Source organism: Hyaloscypha bicolor, assembly GCF_002865645.1.
Source record: "Hyaloscypha bicolor E unplaced genomic scaffold K444scaffold_47, whole genome shotgun sequence".
NCBI lineage: Eukaryota > Fungi > Ascomycota > Leotiomycetes > Helotiales > Hyaloscyphaceae > Hyaloscypha > Hyaloscypha bicolor.
The window spans coordinates 68359-93754 of NW_020194549.1; the positions used below are offsets into that span (position 1 = coordinate 68359).

A 25396-nucleotide genomic window follows, 5' to 3' on the forward strand; every position below is an offset into this window, starting at 1 on the left:
CAGTCCTCGACCATTTCCTTCATGCCAATATATCATGCGGAGTATCGTCTCTTAATTTGATTAATTAACCAGGCATGCCCTCCGGAATCCGTCCGCACCAAACCGCTGGCTCCGGTTTACTTGGCTCAATACGAAGAGCATTTTGCAGAAGTTTCTCTTAATTCATTCCGTGTCTCTATACTATATCTACTAGGCAGCCGAAAAAAAGGAAGTCGGCGAGCTGTAGGTACGAGCAATAAGGGCAAGCACATTCATTGGTGCCTACTACGCTAATACCCAGTCGATTAAATTAGCCTGGAGGAGAGGTAGGGTCCAGAGGACTTGATTTCTAAGAAACTACGTTTGGCAAGGTTCCTTAAATAATCGTCCAAGCCTAGCGCCCCGCTTAGGGCCACGCTAAACCCTCACAACGCTGTGAAAATGTTGGTTCAAGGGTCTATTGAATTCGAGAGCCTAGGCGTAGTAATATAGATATAGCCATTGTACCTGCATTGCATATCAAATTAGTTTTCCTGTTGGAAAATTAAAGCTGTTGGCTCTTTCCTAAATTTTTCTTAACTGTTCGACTGCACAACTGGTTGTTGGAAAGTCTTCTATTCTTGTGGCTTCATTGTCGACCTATAAAATTGTCCATTCTTCTTGCCTGAGCTTGAACGGCGTTGAGGTGCAACTTTTACTCAATTTCGATATTTACATCCGAGCACAAGAAAAAGAACACCTCATCGCAACTTATTCGAACATTTGGAATTTACCGTCATCGTCCACAAAAGAACGACGAAGATTATCATCCGCCACTTGTCAGGTCCTTCTTTCGTCCGTTTCTCCAAGCCCAGGTCTTAATTCAGTAGTCACCGCAGGACCCTGCTTCACAACAAACGATCCCAATTTCAGATTAGAACCTACAAATGGGCTTAGATAGGGTGAGTCCGTGGGCTGCGTCGATAATATGCCCCAAGAAGCGGATGGAATGACTTCAATATATGCCGGCGGCCCTGGGAATTTCGGAACCACCGTGTACGAGAAGACCGGCTGTCAGGGACAGCGGTGCAGCTTGATCGATGCAGTAGTCTGGGCTAGCCCCTAGTTGTTGTATTATTAACGGGAGCCGCTCACCAACTTGGAAACCACACCAAATTCGTTGAAAGTTGGATCTAGTGCATTAAGGTTGATAAGTGTAACTAGTGAAACGAAAACGTCTTACGGAAGGGTGGTGGGGGTTTGCTATTGTTCAATTCCATATGTGTAAAGATTCGGGATGCTTGAGCTAGTCTAAAACTTGGCTCTGGCTAACATAATCCCAATTGGACACATAGGTCATGAAACCCCCCCCCCCCCCCCCCATTTGTTGTTGCATAGACGCCTAGAAGAGCACCTAAATGTCACTGTATGAGTAAATTCGCCCTCTCGATTTCTAGAAAACAAATCGAGACTGAAGGAAAACCGACCTGTAAATCCCCAAGTTAACCCCAATCCAGGAGCGAATCCAATCTCTTGCATCTAGCTCTGGCTGCTGGCAGGGCCTGCTGAAAATGTGTAGTGCGTAATGTTGCTTATTCTGATTTCCAACGTGATCCTATTCTTCCATGCTGCTGGCCATAATACAATAGCCAAATCATGAAAGATGAAACTCGGGACTGCGGTGATGCCTCGAAGTCTGAGATATGGCACCAGGTTTGTTATGTTGGAAGACGGTCTTTTGTAACTGGCTGTAACAGTTGAGGTTGAATTTGAGCTCATGACGATTCCAAGGTCCCAATGGTGCAACTGCGAGAAGTAAGTATATCTTATCACAACATATTTTACAGCAACCCACTTGATCCAAGAAGACAGTTACGCCAACCTCTGCTTCTTGGAGTGCTGATATCAAAGGCGGTACTGAATGTAAACAGGCTATAGACTTGACGTCGAGCAATGAAGGTTTGTCCTTTCAGCTCAGCAGAGCGACCGTCTGCTCCCGTCAAGTTGGACAAAGAAGATGCAAGTTGCAAGCTATTCGAATGTCCGGGTGGTGATACAATGTAACTTCCATTGGCGGTGAAACGCCAGTGGACGAACTCGAGAGACAAGTTTGAGCCGGGTGGGAAGTCCAAGTGTGCCGATGAAACAACCAGAGATCCTTCACCATCTTCAAGTGGGTCCTCGGGCTCGAGGTGCCAGCTGTTCATGTTGGCACTGACTTTGGTGAAAACTGGCCACTCTCCATCTTCCAGGCGACTGGCGTCAAAACAGTCTCGCGACCCATCGGATAGCTTCCATCTGGAACTTGGCGGACAGACAGTGCAACGGCCCACCAATTATCATCAGAATGTTGAAATAAATCTGCATGCCCAGTGTTTTAGAAGTAGTGAGTTGATTTCGCATTTGTCAATACCGGATTCTGTGGACTAGATTCATAAGGCCCATTGATGTTCTTTGAGCGCCCCGTTGTTACCATGTGGCCGGAGCCTGTTCCGCCTTCGGCAATGAGGAGATAATAATACCCATCTTTGTTGTAGATATGGGGACCTTCAGGTGCGCTCGCTCCACTCCCATTCCAAATATTGATATATGGTCCAATTGCTCCAGTCTTCAAGTCCAGAGTGACCATCTGAATTCCCGGCTGCGCTTCCCAAACGTGTGTTCCGACGATGTACAGTTGCCCATCATCGTCGACTCGTCCCAAAATGGTGAAGTGTCATATCCCGTGAAACTGAAGTGAAAAGGGTTCGACCAAGAAGCAGAACAAACTGTTGAGGTAATCACAAAGCTGTCAAATCGATTTCTTGCATTTTTCGGGTAGTCATCGTAAACCAAGGAAGTTACCACGTAGAATATTCCTTCTCTGTATCTGATGGTAGATGCCCATATTCCGCTCGTAGCTCTTTTTGCTGTGTTCAGGCCTGGTTCTTGCTCCGGCCTTCTCAGGGCATTGCTCACTAATTTGTAATCGATGAGATCTCGACTTGCATGGATAGCTATATGCTTTAGCGCGGCGTCCAAAGACTGCAGAGAAAGACTCACGAATGCCAGGAAAGACGAGGAAGCTGGACGAAGCACAGAAATATGTGTCGTCCCAATCAGGAACAAAATACAGCTAGGACCTGGGTGAAATCCTGGCAACATTGGATTCTGAAAAGTCGAATTGCGAGCAAATACCCTTAATGCGAGAAGCCCTTCGATAGTGACAGATGAGAGAAACATGATGAAGCAGGTGAGAAGCGAAACACACGCTCTCAGCAAAACTTTTACCTTTTAGTAGGAAGCTTTTGGACACTTATACACTATCTTTAGGCTCAATAAATATATTCTCGGCATCTGTTTTTCCCCGTCCGCAGGCTGCTGTACTCTCCTCGGTACCTCTTTATACGGAAAACGAAACCAGCTATTAATCGCAGCCAAAACCTGTCCTGGAAATTACTTGGCGGCGGCAAGGCAGAGATGGCAGTGCAATACCAGTGGCAGAAGGCATTCTTTACGTGATTACACAGGGCGTGTTCCATTATTTAGCATTATCGTTGTTTTTGTATTTTTAAAGAGGAGAGTCATGCACTAGAAGTAGTTATAGCTGACGTATAATAGGTCTCCCTAAACCCTAGCCATAGAGTGCTTCCCTGTAGTACTATACGCAAGAATACCCGCTAGTAAAGTACCCTAAACATTGCTCTTCCCTCTATAGTAATTTCGGAGGGAGTACTATACTCTGGCTATATTTGGATTATGCCTAATCCGAGGAATTATAACGTCTGAGTTCTATAGTACCCAAATACAGAGGTAAGGGTTTGACGAACGCGCCTACTCTCAACCTTCTTTTTTACCCTCCGGGCTATACCCTCTAATCCAGATCTCCTCTTACTTCCGAGAGAGTATATCGAGGCCGTAGCCTAATCCAGGGGAATTAATAAAGAGAGGGCTGCTCTCGAGTAACTGGCAAAACTAAAAGCCAGCCTTCTAGGCATTTATATAGTCCCTAGCGCTTTAACCTGTAGTCGTTTTTATAGTCAATAAGGTAGAGTTTAGGCGCTTTCCAAGGACCCGTCCCTGCTCCACCCTCCAGCCATACTATAGAAACTATATTGGGTAATCCTTGAGCCCTTTCTTTATCCAACAAATATATGTATCGATCGAGGGGTTTTGTTAATCGATTCGAGGTACGGCGACGTCGTCGAGGAGGGTATTCGATGCCGTCGTTTTGGCAGACCGCCATTTGGTAGTAGTAACGAGTTCTTCTTCTCAAGAAGAGCCTGGACAGAACGTGAAGAATTATTCACGAGCCCTCGGGCTCCTATCGCTGAAAAATTTTCTCCCCACCTTTTCCCCCACCAACTACCGTCTACCGTAACTCAATCTTGGCTCTCCAGACTGATCCTGTCCTAAGGAGGCAGTGTAATACCATAGGCGCAGGGCTGGAGGTTCATAGGGGACACCGCGAACAGGTGTTGAGTCTTCGCCCCCCGGTGTTCCATTATTTAGGGTCCCTTCTACCCCACACAGGGTGGGTCTTCCACTGAAATTTAGCCTAATAATACTGAATGACTAAATTGTTTCCACATTAAGATCATCTATCATACCATCTTCAAACTGTAAAAAGTAAAATAAGTGGCAAAGATACAAACTTTTTGTGGAATTCAGATAAATTCAGAGGTGGACTCATCTATTGTAGAAATGTCTTCCATAATTTATTTCGATCTCGCTTGGTTCCAAAAGCATGTAAAAAAAAAACAATTCAAGAGCATCCAGAACCTAGCAGATCTATGAGCAAAATATCCACGTATCTTCAATTACGAGGGTTTGTGCTTCTATTTGCATTTAAGTAGAAGTGGAGTGAACTTCTGAATTTGTTAAAGCTGTGAAGTGATCCTAGCGAGTATGCAAAGTTTAGCGATACCACTCCTTGGCATAATACCCGTGTGACTGGAAAGCACTTGCATGATGACACGGGCTTGAGATTTGGGCAAAGTAATCTGTTTGAAAACTATTACAGAGTTAGTTCCACTGGGGTCCAAACTAGAATTTCAATTTCAATATTTTCTTTTTCCTGTAACTGAATTGGAATGGGATTGCCTGCCCCTTTACTATGATGGGGAAGTATGGGTCAAGAAGGTCTACCCTACACAACAGACTACCCGGTTCGATAACATTGCGAGCACTCTTATCAAGCCACTGTTCACCGTGAATTTGAAGCACAAGAAACCTGGAAGCTACAATTTCGGCTCCATCGACCCCCATCAATTCCACGGCTCCGTAGGCTGGACTCCAATTGACCCTATATTTGGGTAATGGACTTTCAACCTAAGTGAATACGGTATTGGGAAGAACGCTACCAGTCAATCGACTATGCAAGCGATTGCTGATGCCGGAACCAGAGTAAATCATTCGTCGACTCTTGTTGACCTTGACCAGTACACTAACTTGATTGAAGGCTGCTTTTCCTCACACAGGATGCCGTCACCACTTAATACAACGCTGTCCCGGGGGCCTCCCTATGCTGATTGGAACACCGGCTTGTATCTCTTCCCTTGCAACACTAAGCTTCCAAAGTTCGCTTTCGACCTCGGCGAACACATCGGTGAGATCCCGGGCAACTACATGAACTACTCCACCACAGGTTTTGATAATGGAAACTGCATAGGAGGTCTTCAAGGCAGCGACTGGATTGATATATATTGTTGGCGACATTTTGCTCCAATCCCAGTTCGTCATCTTCGAGGGAGGCAACTCACCACAACTCGGATTTGCTACGAAGCACACAGAGAGCAACAGATTAGTCTAAACTAGACTAATAAGCTAGGGAAGTAAACATCGATGACTATTAAAACTGTTCTTCTTGGGTAGCGGGCAAGTTCCTTGGCCAGTGTTATGTTTCCTTTCGGAGATTTCAGTCAGGATGTTGTATTTTTTGCATATAGATCGCGATGATGTACGAACTTGCTGTTTACCTTCCTATATTTTGTTCTGCTACTCAACAAAAAGCCTCTATATAGCTAAATGATGCAGATCGTATGATAATTTAACATATTTTTAAAATATTCTAGACGCTCACCCTCTCGATTTCCTCGTAGTGGCCGAGGACACATTTAGTCATCGCTTCACAATATCACATATGAGATTGTCAGGGTGGCTTACTGTCTCACTAAAATCGTAATTCCATGCCGTATAGATGATATTCCATGTAACATAATTGTAGCTCGAGGGGAGTTGCAGTCTCAATCCTCTCTCCGAGGGGGGATGTGGCGGCCGAGTCACGTGTAGACTTTCCAGCACTAAGCCTGCCGCTAGAGTACCTTAAAAAAATTCTCACAGCTGATCGACAACATCCCATGTTCATCTTGACAATCAAATCATCTCCCTCTGGCTCTCCCTATTCTGTCATTAAATCCCCAAAGCTTGCCAATAATGGACGACTTGCATGTCTCAACAGAGCAGCGACTCGCCGCACCTCATGCTACGGATGCTAGCCACCAGGGCCACACCCCGGATCTTTCGGGTACGTTTGTCGATGGCCATTCTGCGGAATCAGTGACCTCTTCTGAGCAAGATGACCTTGATTTGCAGAAATTGGGTTACAAGTCCGTGCTTGCAAGAGGTTGGGGGGGCTTCGACAACTTTGCTTGTTCCTTCTCGGCCCTCTACTGCATTGGTGGCATTAGAGTCCTGTTCTACATTGCTCTCAGTAATGGCGGCCCGGCTTCAATGTATGTCGTCATCGTCAATCACTATTTGATCTCTCAAATATTGACATTGCGCGCAATAGTTGGAGTTCATGGATCTCCGGCAGCATCGTCTCGATCATCACTTCTGCGACTCTCGCCGAGGCATGCTCTACTTACCCCGCAGCTGGTTCCATCTATTACTGGGCGTTTCGATCTTGGGGTGGTGGAAAGCTGGGTCGTTTTGTCTCTTTCCTAGTGGCTGCTTGGACCTTGGTTGCTTGGACTGCTTTCCTTGCCGCGGATTCATTCGGTGTTGCAAACTATCTGATCTCCGAGGTTGTAATTTTCAACCCACACACTGACTTCCCTCACGTCACATCTGACGTGAAAGCTAGAGCTGTGGCTTGGGCATTCTCTTTGCTGTTCCTAGCTATCGCAACGTCAATGAATTTCCTGCCTCCTCGCTCTTACGCATGGGTATTCCGCGCCGGTGTCATAGTCATCACTATTGACATCCTACTCAACTTCATCTGGTTGCCAATTGGGGTCTCGAAGACATACGGGTTCCAATCCGCGGGATTTGTTTTCGCTTCCATATACAACGGAGGGGAGACTTCCCCTGGACTGAACTGGGTTCTGTCCTGGTATCTCGTTGCCAGTTGTCTCGTCGGCGAAGACGCTTCTGGTCACGTTGCTGAGGAGACCATGTCCGCGAAGAAATCTGCCGCAAAGGGCGTCTTCTGGGCGACTGTTGCCTCGGCACTCTGTGGTTTTCCCATTATTCTAGTATTCCTGTTTTGCATGCCTCCGATCGAAACATTCTACGACACCACGGCCCCTCAGCCATTCATCAACATGTACGCCCTCGCTTTAGGACCCCACGCCCATGTCGTTGCCACATTCGTCGCTATGATCGGAGCAATACTCAACACATCCATATCCATGGTAGCGGTTTCTAGACTCGTGTTTGCCATTGCTCGAGACTCAATATTCCCGTTCAGCGAAGCTCTTTGCAGAGTCTCGAAGAGCAAACAGCCTCACAACGCAGTCATTTTCACCGGGGCCATTGCTGCTTTCCTCCTCTGCACCCAGCTACCCTCACAAGTTGCCTTCATGAGCTTGACATCCACATCAGCAGCAGGCTCCATCGCTGCTTATGCACTCGTTGGTTTCGGTCGAGCATTCATCACGCGGAAGACATTCCAGCCAAGTTTCTTTGACCTCGGAAGGTTTGGAGTTCTGTTTGCTGTCGTGACTTTCATCTGGAACGGCTTCGCTTTTGCCGTCCTTTGTGCTCCACAGTACAGCGACACACTGATTAATCAAGATGCCGGCTTGTTCAACTATGCGATTGTTATCATGTCTGGCATCACAGCCATTGGAGTTGAGGAGTGGTGGCGCAAATCCAAGGCGGTCTGGTTCCACAACCTGATGGATCTCAATGAAGCTTCCCAGTCGACTGAGGAAGAGGTTCGTGATGCTGAGAGAGGTGTTACAACAGAGTCAGGAACCAGCAAGTAATCACCACCTCCCGATTCGAGTCTCAGGGACCATCGCGGTAACAACGTGCATTGAATGTTTATGGAGAAAGGTGTTCGGTCGAGAAGATTGGATTTCTTTGGATACTTGAGAAGGGGCGGATTGGTCATCGTAAGTATTGGTATAAGCATGACGGGTGTTCGATGATTGCTTCGGCATGATTCGTTCTGAGAAATTACCGTTGAACTTGATCTGGATAATACCAGCGAAAGGACATGCTTCAACCCTCCCTCTTCCTTTGCTTTGTGTTGACTTGTTAACTGCTGACCGCAACCACCGACTCGAACCCCCGGTCAGAGAGGTTGACATTAACGAACGGGAGGCTGGTTTTGTCATTTACAGGTCTTCTCAGCCTTCAGTCAGGATCAGAGCTGTCTTAGCAATTGACAAGTGTCAGCAAGCTTATTCAAAACCGCACCCTTCCAGGTTCCTATTGCCTCATCGGACAAGCTCTCCAAACAATTCGCTGCCCTCTTCGGCGTTTTTCTAACCTTTTGCTCGCTGCAAGAGCTTCCACTTCGCCGTCACCCTTCACACTTCCTTATTCGAACCCCTAGCGACCACATCCCTACAATCACCAGTCCATATACCACAGGACGAATACAATGAGTTACTCGATAGATCTTATTGATCCATAACAAAAAAGGTCAATTAAAATAAAATCATCTCATTGCCTACCCGCGTTCGCTCCGTGAAATAGCTTCATATTTGACGCTTTTATTCCTCTTCAAACCTCTCCGTATGGTCTCCAATAACCAATTCCAGAGCCAACCCTCTTCCCATGTACCAAACACCCCGCGCAGATACTAACAGGTTGTCCTTAGACTCTAGTTTCCAACAGTTTCCAAATAGTGCTTTTCACTATTTCAAAGTTCTTGTTTGTACCACCTCGTCTCCGGTTGAAAATTTGAGGTTTATGAAATGGCATCCCTTTTGATTTCAGCATTATATCTCTCAGACAACCTAATGTCCCGAGTATCTTCTCATGTCACTTCTAAGCAGGATCATTCTATAGGATGCCTGTCATGCTTGTCATGCCGGTAATGTGCTGTGCGCTCAAACGCCTGTTGTTGCTTCGATTCTGACCTCCCGAGGATACAACTAGCTTAGCTCAAGCACCAGATCACATCTTCCTTCGAGGGAATCTCACAAAACTTCAATAATTGATAACAGAAAAGAAATTGATAGCATGACTGAGATCATCACACAGCAGAACCAGACTGATTTCACCAACTATTCCCCGTCGGCCAGAGAACGGTTCCTCGACTTATGATGGCGGACATTGTAGGTCCAGAGTGATATCAGTACCTTTCAATCCACTAAAGTAGACCCAGATCTATGCTTGTGTAAATCTAGAGCTATTCTCATCTCAGAAGCAGTCGGGTAGGAGCTATAATCTATTTTTGAAACTTGCCACCTTCTCGGCAGCTTCACTGACACTACTCATTTTCTGGGCTAGGAAAGAGAAGCAGAGGATAGATTCGGTTGGCGACAACTTCTGTTTTGCGTTCTTGAGTTCCTCCCTATGCATTCCGATATCTTGGCAAGGCACAGCTTCCTATCTCATGGAACTTCCAATAATAACCTCCATCCATTTATCTCATCACATCAAGCTCATATTTCCCACCCCTACCTCGGCCTCAACCAAGCACATCACACAAAGATAATCTGCCCCGCGACCGCTCCAGAAACCAGCAACAAGAGCGGGGTGTACTTGTTGGTGAACTTGTACAGCACGCCCAACGATACAACATAAATCACCGCCGCTGACCCAGTGTGTGAAATTCTGCTACGAGCAGCACTATTCAAGCCACCAAGTTCATCGTTTCTAGGTGAACCCTCAACACTACTCTTGAGAATCTGAGCCGCAATGATGGCGATGACACCCACCACAGCCCCGCAGAGTCCGTCAAAGAAGCTTGCAAGAAGCTGTCTGGCATCAGCGCTGTCTTTGACACGGGGATATCTCAAGATTCGTGATTGACGATAGAGAGGTGGCACTTACTTTATTCCTCACCAGCTTTCCCAATAATGAATGACCCATAACTGTGAACAAGAAGCACGGAAACCACATCCCCAGGGTGATGACCACTGCGCCAGCAAATGCGTTCCCAAGCCCACTACAAACCAATCCTCCTTGAAATCCGACAAATGTCGCAAAGATCACCAGCGGGGCCGGTAAGACGTTTCCGATAGCAATGCAATCGATGAACACATTTTGAGATAGCCAGCGACCCTTGAGGACAGCTTCGACTTGAATGAAGGGGATAGCAGTATATGCGCCCCCGAATGAGAGACTCCCTGCCACAAGACCGAGTACGAGGAGATTCGCGAGCGTGGGGGTTGGTGCGATTCCAAGAGCGAGGGAGACGGGAGAGGGGAATCCACGATACACAACGTAGATTGCGAAACCGACGTATTGGAGGATGAAGAGGATTGCTGCTGGGATGAAGAGACGTCGGAAGATGAGCATGTACCACATACCGTAGAAGCCCAGGGAAATGAAACTATAAGCATCGGTTCGTTAGGGAAGCCGTTTTGTGATGAGTGGAGGCCTTACATGTTAATGTGCAAAGCACCGTTGATTGCTGTGCAGATGGCAGCGATGATTAGGAATGCATCGATTTTCTTTGTGGTGTGACTGATGACAGAGTGGTCTGCTATCTTGTGGGTCGCTTTAAGAATCTGTCTATATGTTAGTAATATGTTCGCGGATCTTAAGCAGTGGGCAGTGGGCAGTGGGCAGTGGTACCATTGCAGCAACAATCGGTTGCAGAGCTCTGAAGGAGGCGTTGAAATACTTGTTCTCCAAGCCTGCGAGAGAGTATAGATAACTCGCAAGTAACATCAAGACGAACCCAGGTAACATGAATGCAATGCCCGCAATGACACCTCCAAGTCGACCAGCAGACAAGCAGCCGAAGAACATGCAGAGTTCTGCAGCCTCCGGACCTGGAAGGATCTGATAAACAGCAAAGACTCTCTGGAATCTGGCGAGTGTTATCCATTTGTCTTGAATGACCAGTCGTTCTTTGATGAGGGCCATCTGTGCAACTGGACCTCCCCATGCAAAAAGACCGAAGTTGTAGAAGACAAACCAGAAAAGCTTTAGGAGCGACATCTTCGGGACATTGGAATTATCCTCCATATCGGCTTCATTTTCTGCGAGAATTGGATTGGAAGTGGTTGAGGACTCGCCTTCTTGCGCTTCGTTTTCGGCATCCTTCTGAAAAGACGATGCTTCTTTGGACTTGGATTCCTGGCTCGGAGAAGAAATAGCGCTGACTGTGGCCATCTAGTAGGAAGCGATGTGGTGATGCTAAACTAAAGAGAGAGAAGATGTCCCGAAACCGCTGTAAACGACAAAATAAAGAGGATATTGAAAAATCCTAATGTAAAAGTATGTGTTTCATGTGTTGGATATAAAGTAGGTTCGGGTGGAGAGGAAATATCTCGCTTCTGCCGTCTCCCCTGTTTAAGCGAGGGACGGACACCTCGATTGTGATTGGCCGAGAAAAAGAAATCATGCTTGACCACCTACATGCAGCCAAGCTTTCGGGGAACTCCAATGGAATTTGCTTTTCGCGCCACTGATCACACCATCGATAGAAATGCGGGAGTGTCCACGGTCAGCCAGGGTACTCCCCCCCCCCTAATTAAATGTAACAGTGGGTCCAAGTGCAGGGGATTTTTGGTATGGCAACTGGACCGTGCCAGGCTGGTTTTGCGGGGACCCACTATTACATTTATTTAGGGGGGGGGAGAGTAACGACTCGGTCAATTTGAAGTCCAGGAAGTGCTGAACAAATACGCCGAGCCTTAACAATTGGATTACTCCAGGACTTCGTCATTAATAAAAGGGAGCTGTTTAAGAACAGACAAAGAGAATGAAAATAACTTGTTAAAATTCAAGCTGTTCGACTCCATGCCACTCGGCTTATTGAATTTTATGGCCTGGTGAAATTGCATAACACGAGTTGTGCAATAAGTTGTCAAAAAACTTGGTTTAGGGTTGAAGGCCCAATAAACGAAAATTGAGAGTGTGAAAAGCTAAAAGGGCCTGCCATCAGACGGGACAATTACGATCCCGAGGGGAATTTCGCTTCAAATGGCACTCGACTTGTCAGATAATAGCTCCCATATGCGATCATTTGCCCTTGTGAAATGCCTTGTAGAAGGAGAAAGGGAAGGAAGTCTTAATTTTCAAAAAGCACCAGAAGCAATTCTTCAGCTTATATAATGCACGTGACCTACCTCTCGACCTCTTTTCAGCTAGGGAAGTTTCTTGCCGATCACGATCGCGTCCTCGAACTTCACTCCTTCACCCTTATCAAACACTCCGCCACCCCAATCGATACTGATACTCGTCAACCGCCGTCTCATGGAAGGCGCTCGCATACAATCCACACCTACGATGGTCACTCCAGTGGATGCGGATCGTGCACTTCGTTTGAGAGAGAACAAGCGGCGGAACAGGCAACGGCAGAAAGACTACACTGCTAAACTTGAGTCCAGACTTCGCCGTCTGGAGTCCGAGGGGATCAAGGCAACCCAAGAAGTGCAATCAGCGGCTAGGAAAGTTATCGAGGATAACTCGCGCCTCAAAGCACTGCTTCGTTTCAAAGGCGTCGACGAACATACTATCAGCACATGGACGCCAGAAGGCGAAACCGCTGTATCAGATGTTTCAATGCCAACAAGACATGGGAGATGCACAACGGTATGTCTTGCTGGACGGCTGGCTGCCATTGTCCCAGCTCTGAATCGCTTAGGAAACAACCCGCCACCTTTCGACGCAAGAAAGCTTGCCTTCGCCACTTGATGAGGGCCAATCGGAAGCTTTTGGGTTTGCTTCTACGTTCTCAAGTGCGGAGCCAAACAATCAAACCCCATGTTCCTTGAACGGCGAAAGAGCACCATCGAGCGAGTGTTCTACCAAATTGGCTCCCTGCAAACTCATGAGTCGCCTGGCCGAGAATCCGAGCACGGATTTGACACAGATAGAAATTTCCGATCTTCAAGTCGAGGATAATGATCGTAGTGGAATGGAGTGCTCTAAAGCATATAAGCTATTGATGCAATTCGCCACAAATGAAGAGAAATTGGACACGATTTCTCAAGCGTTGGAAAGTGGTTGCACAAAAGGTTCAAGGGGGGGTTGTAAAGTTCGGAATGAAGCCATCTTAAGTGCGATTGATGAAGTTAGTTAAGACGAATTTATAGGAACAATAGGAACCAGGTAGTTTATCTGTACTGAACGGTATGAATCGAGGTTATTGGGGATTGAGACCGTCACCGGGAAGAAGCTCGTTGTGGAAAAATTGCAACCAAGTCCTTCGATGCAACTCAAGTCTCTGTTGTTTGGAGGCCGCATGAAGCAAGCTCTCCAACAACGATAACCTAACCCCTTGACATTAACAATCGCCCTAACACTAGAAACTTTGACAACTCAAGATGAGTACTGATCCAGAACCAAGAGACTGGTTCACATTTCGAGAAGGTGCACTCAGATCCAAGTTTGTGTTTTGAATAAGCTGAAATAGTTCAGTCAACACACAGTATCCGCATCGTTCTAGAAGATCTCGACCTTACGTATAATCTTTTCCTCTTCATTTCCACTTCCCAGGTGGTGTTTATAACCACCGAGGGAAGCACAGGATTTTTTTCATGTTTGCTAGAGTCCAGAGTGGGCCAAGAAAAAAGCAAGTGCACTAGTTCCTATATCTCTTTCAGGCTCCACCTCTATATACGCCTATACCACAGACTACTACGGAGAACTACCTTCGATAATCATCTTCTTGAGATAGTTCACAAGCTCTGCCTTGTTGGTGAGATGTTTGCACCTGGAGTACCTCCCATAATAATGAATGGGAAACAGTCGTATGTGATTTACTCTTGCGACAAAGGGGGGAACAAAGTGCAAGACTTGCAAGTGGGGGCGACAAAGATAATGAGAGGAAATGACAATAACTCTTTGGTTAACGATAAAAGCTCTCTCTTCCACCACCCCCTCTCAACTATTTTCCCATCCAGTTGCCCACCCAGCAGCCAGAGTAAAACACTCCTCTTAAAATTTGTGACAAATAAACTCCCCCGGATAGATGCTAAAGGGCCAATTTCTCTTCAAGGTTACTTGGTAATTACCGCATATAGTTCGAGAGCTCGGTATTAAACTAGTATACTAGCCTGACTAGCCGACCATTCCTTCTAGTACGGTAGTACCAGGTTCAACCACTGATTTAGTCTTCTCCGCTCTCATTTATAATGTGTCATTGCCGGAGCGTATTAAACGCTCCCTAATATATAGTCACCTGCTTTTTAGCTAATTTAAAATAATCGGAGAACACGTGCTTGGAACACCCATATCACCAAAGGCTAATGGGGATAAGAACAAGGCTTTGGAATCCTTTCTCTCTCTTTTCTGGCTTCACTCTGCCTGTAATTTAGTTATTTAGGCCCTGTCAATCATTAATATTATCGTCTTCGCACCTCCATATTGCTCCAGCTCAATACTTGGGAACGACAGGGGAGACGTCGTTTTACATCCCCTTTGTCTTTGTCCCTCCGCACCTCAGCCGAACTCGCACGCAAGTCGAAGAAACAAGCTTCATCCCCGAGTAAAGAAGGGAAAGGAAAGTAGGTAGAGGAAGCTCTTTAATCAGAAGGCCGAAGACAAGAAAAAAAGAAAAAGCGGAAAGTGCAGAGATTCACCGTAGATTCTGGCTCACGATGGAGCTTCCGATCAGCGGATGACGAGTTATTAATATAAAACCCCACTTCCCTCCTCGCGATGTAGACAAACAAATGATTTGAAATTGCAGAATACTCAGGAGAGTCAAGTTACTTGCATTGAAATGGCCTCAACTGGCTGAATATGCACCGAAGTAGTGAACTGGAGAGATTAAGTTTTGCTACAAGTAGTAGAAAGAAGAATCAAAAGATATACAGCGAGGGGTTGATGAGATGTAGCTTCGAATGGCAATAAGCCATGAGTGACAATAGCCCAAAATGACAACAAATGCAGCCACGAGCCAAAAACCCACCCACCTCGATATGAATCCCCTCTTTGTAGCCGCAAATCCAAAAGAAATACTGGAAAGAAAGTCCCGTAATGAGATATATTAATAACCCCAGAGAGCCGTCCTCCTCGATCGCAGGGAGATTGTGGGCCGATGACAGAGCTTGAGGAAACTTCTCCTCCCCCTCCCCGCTTGCATTGTTTTATTATTTCATTTCATACCTCCTCAATCCACCTTTCCTCAAGCGAGAGCAAATCATATCAGGCACTATCCAATTAATTTACATCTTGACTTCCCAAGTGCGCCCACACTGACTTTAACAAGGGAGTAGAAGAGCAAGAGAACGAAGAGGATCTCTTTTCTCCACAACCTCAAATCCAGCGGTAACACTGCCCGTAATTAACATATAAGCACTTACCCAACCATTACTGCTGCGGTCACGAGTAAGGCCTCTGATGGTTTTGTATTTCAGCGGAACTGAAACGCGTTTTGCGAGTCAAGTTGCATCTAATTTGTGGCTGATAGAGGATATCAACAAGCTTGCTGTGATCGTGAACTCGTACTCGTAGTGCGGGAGATCAAGGCTTAGAGAAGAAACGCGGATGAAAGAAACGGCTAAAATGACAAGAGCCAGTTTCTTGACAACACTATCCGCCCCCACACTCCAATTGCCTCCCTTCTCCCGAACCATATTCGTAATTTCAGAATCACGAGCCAAACAACAAGGTCTAATCTTCAATGGTAATCTTGCAATTCGTTAGATGTCCAATACCCCCTATTGGGGCCGACCACCCTTAACTCGTTGCCATGTTCGACGGGTTGACAACAGTGGCCCGCACATGCACTCATTTTATACCCACCCTCTCCCTTTCACCCTCTTTCCTCACCCTCCTTTCAGCGTCAGACCAGAAATATCGAATTTACCTCAATTCACTCTGCCAATCTTACAACACGGGCATCATCCAACGGCTCGAAAGGCTCGCCTTTCAGTTGAGCGGAAGGTGGACCATCCCTTCGCTCCTTCACCCTACTCCCGGTCTCAGCATTCCTTCGTTCCACATATAAATTCCTAGGCTACAAAGCCCTCTCCTCACTTCAGGGAACATACTCCGCAGTACCGTGACCGGGAAAGAGAGAAAGTGAAACTGGCGGAGAAAGGAGCCTTCGATCGCTTGGTAACCACGACTTCTGAAGCTGAAACCGGCAGGCAAGAAACGCCCTTGCCCGAGTTGCCGGAAGGGCGGAGAAAGGAGATTCAAGGTATAGAACACGAACAGCAGATGAAAAGAGGCCGTGTGGATGACAGCAACGCCGTGCCTGACAACAGAACGATACGCAAAACTCACCACACCCCAAATCACTACCCCGTCATAGAAGGAGAAACATCCGTCGGAAAGCCAGGCAAGAGGGAGCAAACGGAATCAAAAAGAGAGGGGTAAACACAAAGTACTTTGTACCTTTCACCCGCCATCCTCCCTAGCACCGGACAGAATCGAGGCCGAGGAATACCGATGCCAAATCCGAGAGGTGACAGTAAAAGCGGGCGTATTTACACTCTATTCAAGCCCCTGTCTCGAACTCAAGCTTACAAGATATAAAATCAGAGTTTTGGAACGCTTTCCCATTCTCGGTTATGAGGGAGAAAACGAGTGCAGATTCGACAAGAGAAAAGGGTAGAGAAGCAAGAGACGCAACTCCACACTCCTCTTCTTCACCCACCATCTCACGGAGCAGAAGAGGATATCAATCGCACGTCAACGAAGTCAGAGAAGTCACATTGGAGATAGACGTGAATTAACACCCCCTCAAAGACTCTTAGAGCAAATGAAAAGGAGAAGAGGGATGTGTAGGATGGTCTACTGTGAGAGAGAACCCGGGTCAAGATACGTGCGAGCCAAGTGTCGAGATGGGAGGGTTGAGCAGTGACAGCAACGGTCAAATGACAATAAATCAACGCCCGCTCTTCCCATCCAGGCGTCCCCCACCTCCCCGCTTTGAGGAGAGATACGCTACGGTAACCTAGACGGAAGAACACGACTGGGGAAGACAGAGCATGAGGTGTAGCATATTGTAGCGAAGAGGCGTGGAGAAGAAGGGACGAAATTGGCAAGGAAAGAGTGGATTGGTGACCCGCGAAGCGAGTCAGGATTCAGGAACTTGGCGGGAGGTAAAAGGATGGGAGGGGATGGATGGATGACAACAAGCTTCTCCTCGACAACAGAAACCCCTCCCGTTTCCAGCAACCTCTCCTTGCCTGCTTCCAAGCTCACGCAACGGGCTCCGCTTCCCTTTCTATGTCCCCAGAATGCGAGGTTACGAGACGGAGAAGAGCCATTCCTGGCTGGCTGGGTGGCTTGATTCCGAGCATCTTGTATTCAGGAATCTTCATTCCATATTGAAAGCTTGAAGAGACTTCTCCTCGCCAGGATTATATTTTTATACCCACTTTCATAGCTACGCAAGCTGTGCTAGATAGAGAGGAAGGAACTATCCATATTCAATGTTAACAGCCCAAGCGTACACATGAGACCCGGACGAGATAGCAAGGATGAAGGGAACGAGGCAAGAGAAGAAGATTGGAATCTATGACACAAAATTGCATTGCAGCCACGCATCTTTCATGGCAACTAATGTACACTTCCCCCCTCCCCACCCCTCACTTCACTCCCCCACCATCAAGAACCACTCAATAATAGTAGTTCTCATCCGGCGTCCGCCCCCTCATGAACTGCGGCTCACTCCCCCTCACATAAATATCCTCATATAGCACCTTGCCTGTGGGCTCCGGGAACTCCATCTTCTCGGCCTCCGCCACCTCATCATCAACCGCTTTTCTTGCCTCCTGATCAATGGCCTTGAGCTCCTCCTCGGTCGTGACATTCCACTCCAGCAACTTCTGCTTCAGGCCCGCGATCGGGTCTTGCGTGGAGCGCATGCGTTGGATCTCTTCGCGGGTGCGGTAGGTGGTGCCCGGGTCGGACATGGAGTGGCCGCCGTAGCGGTAGGTGACGTATTCGAGAACGAGGGGGCCCAGGCCGGCGACTGTGTGCGCTTTGGCGTGTGCTACGGCGGCTTTGACGGCGAGAACGTCCATGCCGTTTACCTTCAGGCCGGGGATGTATTGGCCGCGCTTGTAGTAGTCTGTTAGGGCTGAGGAGCGGTTGGCTGCTGTGCCCATGCCGTATTTGTTGTCTACAACACTGTTATTAACATTCCAGAGAGAAGGGATGAGGGGAAGGGACATACTCTCACACCCAAACAAAATCGGCAAGTTCCACAACTTCGCCATATTGAACGCCTCGAAAACCTGTCCCTGGTTACTAGCCCCATCACCATACAACGCAACAGTCGTATTCTTATTGCCATTGTACATATGTGCGAACGCGAGCCCAGCACCGACTGGAACCTGCGCGCCAACGATACCATTGCCGCCGTAAAAGCCCTTGGCAAACATATGCATGGAGCCGCCTTTTCCGTAGGCAATGCCCTCGCGGCGACCGAGCAGCTCGCCGATGATGGACTTGACGGTTCCGCCGCGCATGAGCGCGAAGCCGTGGCATCGGTATGCGGTGATGATGTCGTCTTCCTTGGTGAGAGAGTGCTCGATGCCGACGGCGACGGCTTCTTGGCCGGTGGAGAGATGGCAGAAGCCGCGGATCTTCTTCTCTTTGTAAAGCCTGTCGGCGGCCATTTCCATGCGGCTGGACGAGCGCAGCGAGTTAGCTTATCTCTCTCTCCACATTCAACATTTGAAGCATTTCCCCATCCCCGCGATCTTGAAGCAATTGGGGAATAGAGACCTACCGAACGGAAACCATATCACGGTACATCTGCTTCAGCTCCTTCTTCGTCGTCTCCATGGTGTAAGACGGGGGATCCAGCTCGTAGGTCTCAAAGGACTCGTCTGAGAGGTGGACCTGGAACGGTTTGTCGTCTTCCTGTATCCGCACTTTGATCAGCCATCTTCTTCATAACTTCTCCAGTTGCCTTAACCCCAACCCTCCTCGAGAACCAGTCCGGTTTGACTCAATTGGATCAATTGAGGCATTGGGAGAAGGGGAGAGGGAAGAAAGAGTATACCTCTGGCACCGCATCTTTATCTGCATGTGCGCTCGCTGCATCTGTGGTAACATTTCTCCCTGTCAATCCATATCCTCCCCTCGACACAGCTCGCAGAGGAGCCGCACGGCTGGTCCGCAATGTTCGGGAAAGCATTGTGGGCGTGGGGTGTTGAGAGTTGCAAAGAAAGCGAGATTGAAGCTCGTCGAGAAATGTTGGCCGTGGATCCCGCAGGTTGAGGGAGCTTTCAGGCGTTAGACTCGATTGGGCATAGGGGCGGAAAGTGAGGGATGGTCACGTGGAATTACTGATGTGCGCTCTTCAGGCTTACCTCAGCTCACAGTACTTTCTTGTTGTCACATGGAGTTTGTATTTCGCAGAAAGATCAAGACGTAAGTTGCTGTCAAAGAACCTGACATTGTTGGGTTTCGACGTGGGAATATGAAATAAATGCTGGACATGGCATGTAGAGAGAAAAGGTCTTGATCGAATCTTCAAACCTCAGCAAGTAATTGGTACATCAGTCTCGCCCATCCCCAAGAAGATCGGGGCGGGGCAGACAGCAGTGGTACAGCCCATTATAGCTGTGTCCTTGTTTGCCGTCGTCTTTTACCATCTGCAGTTTTGTCAAACAGACACCAAGATCTCTGGAATGTGAAGAAGGCCATTATCAATTTCCTAGAACTCACTTCTTCAGAATTTCTCACAGCCTGCTCACAAATCATCCTTAACTCTCTTCGTTCATCGCTCTTGTTATTCTCCCGCTAATCTCACTCATCGCTCAAGAACGGACGCTAATACTGCGTCAATCAGCGCTCTTCCTCGCCTTCTTTCTTGTAGTCTCCATCTGACCCACCAATTTCTCCACATGTAAAATTTCAATGCACCGTCCATATATGCAGAAAGCCATGCAAAAACCATGCTTTCCTTTCCATCCATCCGTTCCATCCCAATTAAATTCAAGCAGAACAGGGGGAAACGCCGATGAATGCAATGCGGATATCATATGCTGGGTATGCTGAAGATCATTCGTGAATGTTATTTCGAGGGCTACGCTGAAGAGTTGAATTGCTGCTGGACTGTTTTCGAGGTGGGATCCTGCCCCTTTTCCTTTGTATTTTGGTATCCCCGATAAGCTCATAATGGAGCGAAGCAGCTTCCCATATCCCTCAAGTTTCAGATGTTGAATAAGGAGTTACTCAGGAACCTTCCCTTAATCGTCATGAAAGAAAGTCGGCCCTGTCTGCTGCAGCGGCGCCGTACTCGGCTGCGGATCTAACATATCGACATCCTCAGTCTCCTTCACAAACGCAACCTGCATCCTCTCCTCGGCGCTACTGCTTATCAGCCCACTCATCGGTTGGTCTTGCGTGCCCGTGCTGCGGTATTCAACGGCGGAGAGTGGTCGAGCAGGGGCGTTGAGCATTCGTTGGGCGAGTGTCGGAGGTTGTGCTTCGTAGAGGACATCTTCGGGTGGGGAGAAGGACCATACCTGGGCCAAAAACGTTAGAATTGAAATCCTTGGTTTTGGAGAAAGGGAGAATGGGCAAGGGGAGCTTACCTCCATGATTGTCCTGTTGGACCGGCTGGCCATAACCACGCATTTCTCTTCTTCGAATGCAACTCTCCACACAGCGTCGGCTGGAGCTGTCAGTTCTCTGACCAACTGCCCAGTCTTCAGATCCCAGACTTTGACTCTGCCATCGCTGCCTCCGCTCACTACCCGTGTATCGTCAAACTGCAAGCTTGTTACGCTATTATCGTGTGCTGCAAGTCGGTGTATCGGTGCCATCTTTTCTAATGACCAGACTCGAACTGAACCATCTGAGCCTCCTGTAACCAAAGTATTTCCTCGCATCTGTAATTGGCCAACCAGTGAGGTGTGCCCTTGAAGGATTGCTTGGCAAGATCTAAAATCTGTTAACAGAGGTTTCCCAAACTCAGAGAAGTTGAAACCATACCCATTATTCGGATCCCATATTCGCACACTGGTATCCAAACTCCCAGTAGCTATCCTCGCGCCATCAAACGCAATTGCATAGATCTGCGAGAAATGCCCCGAAAGTGTGCGTAAACACCTTCCCTCAGAGATACTCCATACCCTCGCGGTTGTATCATAGCTTCCAGAAACGACAATATCGCCCTTGATCTCTAGACATCTAACGCTCGCTTGATGGCCCACAAGAACATTCTTGCACAGTCCCGTTTTAATATCCCAGACTCTCAACGTGGTATCTCTTGACCCGGAAATAGCTGTACTTGAATCGCTCATTTTCAAACAGCGGACTGTCGAAGTATGGCCTCGAAGTGTATGCAGACTCTCGCTGTTCACAGGTCAGTGCTGCTCTCCTAGAGAAAGCTGAATACATACCCAGTTGACATATCCCAAACCCGCACATCTCTATCACAGCCACCGCTGACCAGGGTATCATCCCACGGAACCATCGCCCAAACGCCCATAACATGCCCCTGTAAAGTCTTCTGCTGGTTACCTTCCGTGTTGAAAACATGGATCTTCGCATTATCCAGCGCAACCACGATGTACTTCGGCGTCAAATGCAGACTCGTCACCACACCTTGATCTTGCGTAATATGCCTGGCAATATTCTGCCCACCCGTCTTCCACGCCGTTTCTACCAAATGCCGTTGTTTAAAATGGCTCTTGTATGATCTGATCTTCGGTCTCCTCGGCGCAGCACCACTCATCGAACTATCAAAACTCCTCGAATTGCCCTGCATATACGGAGCCACAGCTGTAGCCCCAGGATACGAATGCGTAGGATGCTCGCTCTCGAAATAGCTGCTGTGGATAGGGTTTGGCGGTGGCCGAAGGGTAGAGAATGGAGGGGTCGAGTGGTGGTTTTCTGACATGCGGCGGTCGTAGTCGTACTTTGCGCAGAGCTTCATCCATGTCACATCATCTGCAAGCAATTCCCGCCACCGTTGTGATACCTGCGATGCTCGGGCAAGGACTTTTGGGTCGTCAATACAGGAGAGGATCTTGTTCGTTAGCACGCTTCCCCTCAGGAACGCAAAACACATACCCGTAAGCAAATCTCGTTGGGCAAGCTGGTGAAAGGATCCTTCTTTAACAATGGATCTACGTACTGCCGCACGAAGCTGAGTTGTTGGCTCGTACAGAGGTTCAGCAGATCTGCCAAGATCCGTGTCCGCTCAGGAGGCGATCTGTTCTTGAAGTAGTGCCGTATCTTCGCCAGGAAGAAATCTTCTTGGTCTCCGGCATCGCTCCAATCTGGCTGGGGGTGGTCTGGTCCCGGGCTGGCGGCAGGTGTTGGAGGCGGGGGCGGATCGTGGCTCGAATGTGTGGGAGAATCCGGGTCTGCAGAGGGGGTTGTCATGTTTGGCGTCGGTGGTCCTCTTGGTCTCGATTGCACTGATACTTTCTCGACTCTCTGCGGTAGACGCACGCTGGTGTTGGTGTTGAGGGTCAGGGTCGCTCGAGTGGGAGAGAGGTCGTTATCTTCATTGTTGAACACCATTGACGCCCTCCTCTCCGTCAAGCTCAGAGGCCGGTAGCCGTCCATCTTGTCTTGCTGCAATTATATTTATCCTCGCAGAATCTCGATGCGTGGTGAATGTCCTGTCTCTGTCGATGGTTAACGTGGTGATTCGGAATGCTGACCACGCTGATTGAAATGTGGATCTTGGGGTCGAAGAGGCTGGATCATCAATCTGCACACTCGGCAGACGCTGGTCTCGCGCGTTGACTCGTTCTCGAGACGGGTTTATGCTGAGGCAGTGGGTGGGATGTTGGAGAGAGTCGTGCACCGCTGGGGGATTCATTCAAGGAGACGGTGTCGACGCATGCGAGGTGAATGAATTTTGCAGGCTGCAGGAATGGTATGGGATGGGATGGGTGCTATGGCTGGATGCGGAAGGATGTACCCACCATTGTCCTCGGCGTCGTGAATGCCTTCAATGCTCGTGATATCGTGAATGCCGGGAGGAGTCGCTGCGGGCGGGTTCGTGGTCGTGGTCGTGGTTGTCGTGAGTCTCGCTTTCTCTGGCGGCGGACGGTGGCCAGGTCAAGGTCAAGGTCAATCGAGCTGGGCCAGCCAAGGTTTAGTGGTGGTGGTGGTGGTGGTGGTGTGGTGCGGTGGATGCAGTGCTGAGGCGAGGCTTGCAGGGGGCACATCGGCAAGGTTTGGGGCCTTGGGCGTTTAAAAGCTGCCGCCGCCGCTGACAAGAGTACAAATGACCCGCAGGCGTGATGCGTGATGCGTGATGCTTATGCTTATGCTTGATGCTTGATGCTGGCCGAGCATAGCATGGAGCGACGGAGTCAAGCACTCGACGGCCTCGCTGCTACTATTTTGATATTCTGCTCATATGCGTAGAGTAGAGTGGCCAGTCACGGGTAGATGCGAACAGTGAAGTGTGGAAAGGGGAAGGGGAGGGAAAGGGAAAGGAGAAGGGAAGCGGGGCTGGGAGAATTGCACTGCAAGCGGAGTACTTCGTAAGTACAGTACACTGCAGCAGCACAATACAATATCTCTGGATCAGTCAGGCATTGAGTGAAGTCTCTCTGTGTCCTCATACGCCACTCGTCTGTCTCCCTCTCACTCACTCTAATCCCGACAGTCACTGGATCGAGCACACTCCCTCCTGCACGTGGCAGCACCTTACTCAGCCCTCTCCCCCCTTTCATCTAACGAGTAAACCCAGCCCAGCCAAACGTCGAACTGGCACGGTCTCTCCCACCACTGCTCCAGCCTCACATCATATCCCCCTCACAATCCCAACCAACAACCAATTCCCGACGCCCTTCTAATCAGATGTACTCGCAGCCTGTCAACCTCTCAAGTACTAGCCCTCCTTCTCGCCCTTCTCGCCCTCAGACCCCCCTTGACACATGACGTGCTGCTCTTGCAGTGCAGCGCCAGCCAATCGGGCGCTCCCACTACTTCGCCCCCTGGTGCCTCACCCCCTGCATCCGTGAGCCACCTGGTGCACCATCCCGCCGGCGAACCTGAGACGCCAGTCCGCGCACCTGTTCTCTCTCCACCCAGTACGCACTAAAGCTCCGCTTCCACACAGCCTCCCATAACTCCGCGCTTTGATGGTCGGTATCAACTTTTCGTGCTGTTGTAGGGTTCACGGGCTTTCACATTAACTTTTGCTTTTCTTCTGGAAAAACTTTCTTAGTTCTGGTTGAAGGCTGGCATTTGGGGGGATTGGATGGCAGGCAGGCGGGCACCCAGCCAACCAGGCTGAGGATCGCAGCAGCGTCAAACCCGGAACTTGGCGATTCAGTTCGAACGGCCGTTTGCGCTTCGCTGCATCGAGACAAACACGAGTCGCAGCCGAGTGAACCTCAAACCACCGACGGGACGTCGAACTCGAGCTGCCTTCCCTTTGTAGAACACAGGCCGGGAGAAAGACCTACTTTGTACCCGCTGTACTCTTATACCTCGCAAGCAGCGAAGAGTGCGGTCTGATCTCCGAGGTGTGCAACCGGACAAAACCCATTGTCGACCGAAAACCCCCGAATCTGAAATCAGATATGATCGATCCTCCGGAGAATCCCCCTTCAGCATCGTCCGCGCCGTACAGATAGGCTGCAGATCCTCCGCATTTGCAGCTTCGACCGACGTGCTGTATGGCTGTACAATGCAATGCAAGCACTGATGGAGATCTCGAGCCTTTGCACACATGCAGCGATCTCTGTTCACCCGCATAAATGCGTGCTTGGTACGATGAGCATCAAACCCCGACATCCTCAAGCTCTAGACTCGCACAGCCTCATGTAATATTGTCATTCATGAGAGAGAAGTCTGTGATGGGTGTATTTTGGAGCGCAAAACTGTCAAGTTGATGGTTGGACTTCAAGGGTTCTGCAAGTCTCAGAACCCACACTTCGAACATTTTCCCCACAAGTTATTTATTTTCCCAACACACCACTTTCAAATTTCATTGCGATACCTCAAAAGGCCTTCGTGATCAACTCTGCTTCTAGGGCTGTAGCCCTTTTATGATTATTTATTGAGGGTACCGGTGTACGTACCTGGCCTCGTCTGGCACTTAGGGAAGCCGAGTGTGGAAAGGGGCTGAAACTCGCGATAGCTTCAGGTTGAATGGAGCTGAGCTTGACCATACCGTTCACATTGAGCAATGGCTGGGGTATCTTTA

At 48.6% G+C, this 25396-nt stretch overlaps 7 protein-coding genes across 7 annotated transcripts; 3 read left to right on the forward strand and 4 right to left on the reverse strand.

The window, feature by feature from the left end:
* Positions 1 to 1497: 1497 nt before the first annotated feature.
* Positions 1498 to 3180, reverse strand: K444DRAFT_641199 (glycoside hydrolase family 43 protein; the record flags this gene model as incomplete). The annotated part of the gene is made up of 8 exons (XM_024884594.1): positions 1498 to 1764; positions 1814 to 1857; positions 1904 to 2195; positions 2228 to 2319; positions 2386 to 2652; positions 2691 to 2954; positions 3001 to 3073; positions 3136 to 3180. 8 exons carry the CDS (start codon positions 3178 to 3180, stop codon positions 1498 to 1500), a joined length of 1344 nt encoding a protein of 447 aa, XP_024740757.1.
* Positions 3181 to 6372: 3192 nt separating this feature from the next.
* On the forward strand, positions 6373 to 8150 carry K444DRAFT_522024 (isoflavone reductase family protein; the record flags this gene model as incomplete). The annotated part of the gene is made up of 2 exons (XM_024874172.1): positions 6373 to 6671; positions 6731 to 8150. The coding sequence occupies 2 exons, from the start codon at positions 6373 to 6375 to the stop codon at positions 8148 to 8150; spliced, it is 1719 nt and encodes a 572-aa protein (XP_024740758.1).
* An 88-nt stretch (positions 8151 to 8238) lies between these two features.
* Positions 8239 to 9075, forward strand: K444DRAFT_315402 (uncharacterized protein). The gene is made up of 2 exons (XM_024871839.1): positions 8239 to 8814; positions 8993 to 9075. The coding sequence occupies exon 1, from the start codon at positions 8326 to 8328 to the stop codon at positions 8656 to 8658; it is 333 nt and encodes a 110-aa protein (XP_024740759.1). The 5' UTR covers positions 8239 to 8325; the 3' UTR covers positions 8659 to 8814; positions 8993 to 9075.
* Positions 9076 to 9700: 625 nt separating this feature from the next.
* K444DRAFT_555768 (chromate transporter) lies at positions 9701 to 11331 on the reverse strand. The gene is made up of 4 exons (XM_024876719.1): positions 10921 to 11331; positions 10729 to 10853; positions 10174 to 10675; positions 9701 to 10097 (listed from the first exon to the last, which is right to left on the reverse strand). Exons 1-4 carry the CDS (start codon positions 11314 to 11316, stop codon positions 9822 to 9824), a joined length of 1299 nt encoding a protein of 432 aa, XP_024740760.1. The 5' UTR covers positions 11317 to 11331; the 3' UTR covers positions 9701 to 9821.
* Positions 11332 to 12331: 1000 nt separating this feature from the next.
* On the forward strand, positions 12332 to 13507 carry K444DRAFT_609457 (uncharacterized protein). The gene is made up of 2 exons (XM_024879577.1): positions 12332 to 12888; positions 12941 to 13507. Exons 1-2 carry the CDS (start codon positions 12583 to 12585, stop codon positions 13376 to 13378), a joined length of 744 nt encoding a protein of 247 aa, XP_024740761.1. The 5' UTR covers positions 12332 to 12582; the 3' UTR covers positions 13379 to 13507.
* Positions 13508 to 17608: 4101 nt separating this feature from the next.
* On the reverse strand, positions 17609 to 19404 carry K444DRAFT_609460 (uncharacterized protein; the record flags this gene model as incomplete). Its single annotated transcript, XM_024879578.1, has 4 exons — positions 17609 to 18379; positions 18434 to 18888; positions 18992 to 19125; positions 19268 to 19404. Coding segments are annotated over 4 exons (1232 nt in total), but the record flags the coding sequence as incomplete, so codon positions are not given.
* A 922-nt stretch (positions 19405 to 20326) lies between these two features.
* On the reverse strand, positions 20327 to 22958 carry K444DRAFT_315445 (F-box/WD repeat-containing protein-like protein). The gene is made up of 5 exons (XM_024871840.1): positions 22291 to 22958; positions 21618 to 22246; positions 21208 to 21570; positions 20808 to 21156; positions 20327 to 20738 (listed from the first exon to the last, which is right to left on the reverse strand). The coding sequence occupies exons 1-5, from the start codon at positions 22789 to 22791 to the stop codon at positions 20460 to 20462; spliced, it is 2121 nt and encodes a 706-aa protein (XP_024740763.1). The 5' UTR covers positions 22792 to 22958; the 3' UTR covers positions 20327 to 20459.
* Positions 22959 to 25396: the final 2438 nt, after the last annotated feature.